The 6,000-nt window shown below is 40.5% G+C and overlaps 1 protein-coding gene across 1 annotated transcript in view; it reads left to right on the top strand.

Moving 5' to 3' along the window:
- Positions 1-6,000, top strand: part of vps11 (VPS11 core subunit of CORVET and HOPS complexes) — a 39,281-nt gene that overhangs the window by 14,868 nt on the left and 18,413 nt on the right. The window contains exons 8-9 of the mRNA XM_063038743.1: positions 699-850; positions 1,594-1,780. Coding sequence (XP_062894813.1) covers positions 699-850; positions 1,594-1,780 — 339 coding nt within the window. The remainder of the gene's footprint in view (positions 1-698; positions 851-1,593; positions 1,781-6,000) is intronic.

Below are 6,000 nucleotides of genomic sequence, written 5' to 3'. Positions count from 1 at the left end.
TTGAAGTTGTGTGATTGGCTTATTCATTTGTGTAAATCTTCTGAGATTTCTGTGGTAATCTGAAATGATGCAGTTTCTGTTCTATATATGAAGGATAACTAGACAGTGGTGGGCTTCAGGTGCTGCTCAGATACTGTGACAAGGGATGCCTCCAACAATTTTCAGTGTGATGTAATTCAGCTGGGCATTGATCTGCAAATTTTCTATTAAAATTGTCTGGTTGATTGTTTGGGCTTTAGGAATGGAAATGTTTAAATTGGCAGCTAATAGTAATGATTTGGCTGTAATAGCCGAGAAAGATATCTTCATTCCCATGGAGATTGCTTCCTTGCGTTTGAGGTGTCTGCAGTCCTCAGATCTCTGTGCTTTCCTGTTCTGGTCTTTGATATTTATTTATTTTCACCACTCCCCTATTTGGTAGCTGTACCTTCAGCTGACGAATTTCTTCCTTAAACATCTCTACCTCTTTCCCCTAAGGCACTCCTTCACCCTTACCTGTTTGTCTAAGCTTCTGTTACCTTCCCTACATGTCTTAATGTCATTTTTTTGTTCAATAGCACACTTCTAAAGTATCACAGGATGTTTTATGTTAAAGCTCATTTATAAAGGGAAGCTTTTTAATTACACTTGCAGACTACCTTGCTCTTTTCTCATTAATGTTTACATTACACAAATTGATAATCTTTTCTGTTTGACAGATGTTGTTTAAGAAGAATCTGTTTGTAATGGCAATCAATCTGGCAAAAAGCCAACATTTGGATAATGATGGGTTAGCAGAAATCTTTCGACAGTATGGTGATCACCTGTATGTGAAAGGAGATCATGATGGCGCCATACAGCAGTACATCCGGTATGTGTGATTAGATTTACTTATCTAGGCTTCCTGGCACTCTTCAGATCCTTGGAGATTGGGAGTTACTTAGTGATCCATAAATATGATATAAATATGCAGACCTTGTCACAGTCTTTAAACATCATCCATTATCAGTACAGGATTTTAGAACCACTTTTGGTATCTTACTGAGTAAGAGCTCTCTGGGCGAGACAGGAAACATCTTGAATACTATCATGTGATTCTTCCTAAACAAAACAGGCAAGATCAAACCTGATTTTGATGTCTTTGAAACATGAGTAGGCTGTAGATGCAAGCTATCTTTCGAAAGTAATTTATGATAAATAGAGGTGGAGGTCATCCCTTGTGTAAGTTACTGCAGGGCTGATGGTGCGTGTGAAGAAGTAATCAAGCTGCATTTAATTGCTACACCACAGGGATAACTGGGCTGGTGACTCGCACACCAGTGTGCTGGTTGGAATCTGCCTGCACATTTTAGATCATTGGTCTAAAGGCTGAGCCAAGAATCCCAAGTGAGTTAATGCTTCTAGGTTCTGAGCTGTTCCTTCCTGCTGAAATTGACTTTGCTACCTGCCCTTTCCTCCCTGCCACAACCTTGTCCCTACCCATTCAGCCAAATGCAACCGTGCCCTTGACATCGAGGGGAGGAACTAATCACATAGTCACAATGTTATAGACAACCTAATTGTTTTAGACTGACTGTTCTGCTATAGCAGTGAACCTTTTCCCACTGTCCGCAGGACAATCGGGAAGTTGGAGCCGTCCTATGTGATACGAAAGTTTCTGGATGCACAGCGAATCCACAACTTAACAGCGTATCTGCAGGCCTTGCACCGGCAGTCACTGGCCAATGAGGACCATACAACTCTTCTCCTCAACTGTTACACGAAACTGAAGGATAGCTCCAAACTTGAGGAGTTCATTAAGGTAACTATCACCCCTTCCTCTCTCTCTCCGTGCCAGCTCCTGTCAGTCCCGTGCCAGAAGCTCAACCCATTTCCTCTCGATGGTGTCATATCAGCAGTCAGAATTTCATGAGATAGAGTTGGGAAGAGTTGTCTGGGGATTAGTACAAAAGACTGCTTATCAATACAGTAGTGTTGCAGTTAGGACAATGCTTTATAGTACCGGCTGTAAGATCAGGGTTAATTTCCACTGTGTCTGTAAGGAGTTTCTGTTTTCTCCCCGTGACCGCATGCATTTCCTCCAGGTGCTCAGATTTCCTCCCACGTTCCAAAGACACGAGTTAGGGTTAGTAATTTCTGGGCATGCTATGCTGGCGTCGGAAGCATGATGAGGCTTGTAGGCTGCTCCAAGTGCATCCTTGACGCAAACGATGCAACTCATTGTTTCGGTGTTTCAATATTCTGTATATGAGACAAATAAAACGAACCTTTTTAAAAGATTTTTTATAATCTTATCATTGAAGGTATTGCAATTATCAGATTCCACTGACTACTTATTGGTCTCACTTTTGCTTTCACTATCATCCACCTGAAAATAAAACACAAGCTACCAACTGATTTTTTAAAAAAAAACTTTAAAAAAAATTTAAAAATAAAGTATTTTTGGTATATTAAGGCAGCTTGAGATGAGCGGTCTGGGTTTGAAAGTTTAGTGCTGAGTGAGAACAATAAAAAGTAAGAAATGACATTAAGAATTGACCATTTATCCCTTGACCCTGGCCTAGCATACAACACAATCATGGCTGATTTTCTACTACAATGATTTATTGCCCTATCCCTATAAGTCCCCTGATTCCTCACATATACAATTCTGTTATCCTCAGTTTCAAATAAAAATCAACGGCACATACTTTACATTCTCTGCCATACAGAATTCAGCACCCTTGGAATGAAGTAATTTCTTCTTCCTTCAGTCCAAAATGGCTTCCCCCTTCTTTTGAAATTGCAACACACAATTCCAGACTGCCTAGTTAAGGGAAATGTCTGTATCTTTGCTGTAAAAGTCAGTAAGATTTTCTAACCTTCAATGAAACCATCTCTTATTGTCACAAACTCTAAAGCAGGGGTCGGCAACTTTTTTGCCTCTGTGGGCCGCATCGTGTATTAATGAGCGGACGGTGGGCCAGATAAATGCCATAAAAAACTTGAAATATGGGAATTATCCATTTAAATACATCTAGTTATGTTTTGCCTCAAATTAATGAATAACACATGTGCTTAAGGTTGCCTACCCCTGCTCTAAAGAATAGAGGCCTGACCTATTCAATCTCTTCTTACAACAGACATGTCAGAGCCTAATCAGTTGAGCAAAACTTTACTGTCATCAGCTATAACAAATATATCGAGTATCAGGTTAGGACAGCGGTCTCCAACCACCGGACCGCAGACCAGTGCCGGGCCGCAAAGCATGTGACACCGGGCCGTGAGGAAACGATATGATTTGGCGACAGGAGTCAGCTGCACCTTTCCTCATTCCCTGTCATGCCCACTGTTGAGCTTGAACGCACGTGGGGTCATCACGCATGCGTCATCCATGTCAGCGCGGGAAGGGGATCAACTCCTCAGGCTGAAAAGTATGTTTGACATAACATCTCTGCCGGCATTCTGGGTCAAAGTTGAGGCTAAACATCCAGAGATAGCCATGAAAGCACTGAAAACGTTGCTTCCATTTCCAACATATCTCTGCAATTAATGCAACGAAAACTAAATTGCGGAATAGACTGGACATCAGGAACCCCCTTCGAGTATCGCTGTCTCCCATCACCCCTCGATAGGACCATCTTGTTGCAGGGAAACAAGCCCAGGGCTCCCACTGATTCAGCGATATTGGTGTGTTGCGATGATTTTATATATTCATACGGGGAAAATATGTGCTGTGTGTTTAATATCCAAATGTTACTTAAAATGTTATGCTATTGGCTTATAAGTGACTTGTACAGTAATTGACTTATCACTATATTCATGCGAGGAAAATATGCGCTGTGTGTTTAATATTAAATTCGTTAGATAAACCCTTTTAGAAACGAAATTGAGTGTATTAGCCACTAAAAAGTGGCTCATAGTTGACTGATCTTCTATATTCCGGTCGTGATTAACACCCCCCCCGCCCCGAACAGAATCACCAAAAATGAGTTGTAGGAAAAAAATCAGCATGTACACGCATGCGCACGCAGGTGCCCGCGCAAGACTTCAAGGCTTCATGGTAATAGTAGTCTTCTCAGGGTAAACACAACGTATTTGACGGCTATTCTTGTCCATTACCATTACCCTACCCACTCCCGGTCAGCCGGTTCGCAAGAATATTGTCAATAATAAACCGGTCTGCAGTGCAAAAAAGGTTGGGGACCTCTGGGTTGGGAGACCCAACTGAATACAGTACTCCAGATGTGGTTTCACCAAGGCCCAATATAATAATAGAGCAACATCCTTAATCTTGTTTTATAATTAGGGCTTGTATACCATTTTCCTTAACAGCCATTTAAAGCTGAGTGCTTAATTTTCAGTGGCTTGTGTGTACAAGGACACCAATCACCACCTGAAGATCAACTTCCTGGAGTCTCACCATGGGAAAAGTACACATTATATCTTTTTTTGTACCAATGTAGATAACATCTCATTTTATTTCATTATACTGCCCCACCTGTCCTGTTGTCCACTCAGCCAGCTTGTCTAAATCTTCATGATCCTCACCACAGGTCAGGTTCCTCTTAGCTTTGTGCTATCAGCAACGTTAGAAATGTTTCTTTTGATCATTCATCCACTTAATTGATGTAGATTGTGAATAGTTGGGAGTCCAAATACTAATCACTGTGCTACTCCATTAATCACAACAGCCAACCCAAGAAAGGTACATTAATTCCCATGCATTGTTTTCTATCTGTTAGCCAACCATCAATCTACAATTGTATATTACCCTCACTTCCATATATTCTAACCTTGCTCAACAAATTCTTTGACATTGATAACCTTCTGTAAATCCAAATGAACCACACCCCCACACCTCCCCCATTTACTGCACTGGATATATACACAAGAAGTCCAGTAGATTTGTCAAACCTCAGTTTCTTTTTCTAAATTTGTTAACTCTTCTGAATCATGCCAGTATGATTTAAATGTACTGATTTCATATTCCTTGGTATAGATTCCAGCATTTTTCTATCTAGCAATGTCAGCTAATTCTGTGTTTTCTCTCTTGCTCCTTTATTAAATGGTGGAATCACATTTGCTGCAGAGCAGACTCGATGGGCTGAATGGCCAGATTCTGCTCCTATGTCTGTAGGAGCTATTCCAGATTCTGCTGAATTTTGAAAGATCGGACTAGAACGTTCACTACCTCCAGAATCATTGCGCTCAGAACTCGTGTTGTAGATAGAAGAGTCCTTGAGTTTTCTCAATTTTCAGGCATGTCGACTTCAGTGCATACTAATGTCAGGTACTTTCAGTAATATCAGTTTCTCCTCCTTCCTCATTTGCACTGAACGTGGTATTTCTGAGAGTGGATGAAGTCCATTGGAAATCGCTTTGAGAATGGGTACACAAGTGTGGAGTTTTTGGTGCATTGTAGCTCTTCCTTCAGAAAGGGGTTTACATAAGAGCTTAAGAAATAGGAGCAGGAGTAGGCCATTCAGCCCATCGAGCTTGCTCTGCCATTCAATAAGATTATGGCTAATCTGGCAATGGACTCATCTCCACCTATCTGCCTTTTCCACATAACCCTTAATTCCCCTACTATGCAAAAACCTATCCAACCTCGTCTTAAATATATTTACTGAGGTAGTCTCCACTGCTTCATTGGGCAGAGATTTGTCCCCAAATGGCCTGGTCGATATTGTTCCAACATCGCTTAGAGGAAAGGACATATTTTCTGGTTATTACTGAACTTACTTATGGGATCTTGTTTTAGACAAATTACACTTGTTTTATCACCATTGAAACTAAGTAGTATTTGAAATACAGAATCATTTTGCTTACAGGCCCCGAACTTTGTCAGTGATGTTTTAATAGACCTGATATAATTTTAAAAATTAATTTATATGCCATTCTGTGTTCAATATGTAAATATATACTGCATAAAGCATTCTTAAAAACAATTACTTTAGTTACCTAATATTTGGATCTGACAATGCGTGAATGCTCATAATCCATTTTGGGAGCAATCCTGAATGCATGATCATTTGAATT

The sequence above is a fragment of the Mobula hypostoma genome, chromosome X2, assembly GCF_963921235.1.
Source record: "Mobula hypostoma chromosome X2, sMobHyp1.1, whole genome shotgun sequence".
In the NCBI taxonomy this organism is placed as follows: domain Eukaryota; kingdom Metazoa; phylum Chordata; class Chondrichthyes; order Myliobatiformes; family Myliobatidae; genus Mobula; species Mobula hypostoma.
This window is presented reverse-complemented; position numbering and strand designations above follow the sequence as displayed.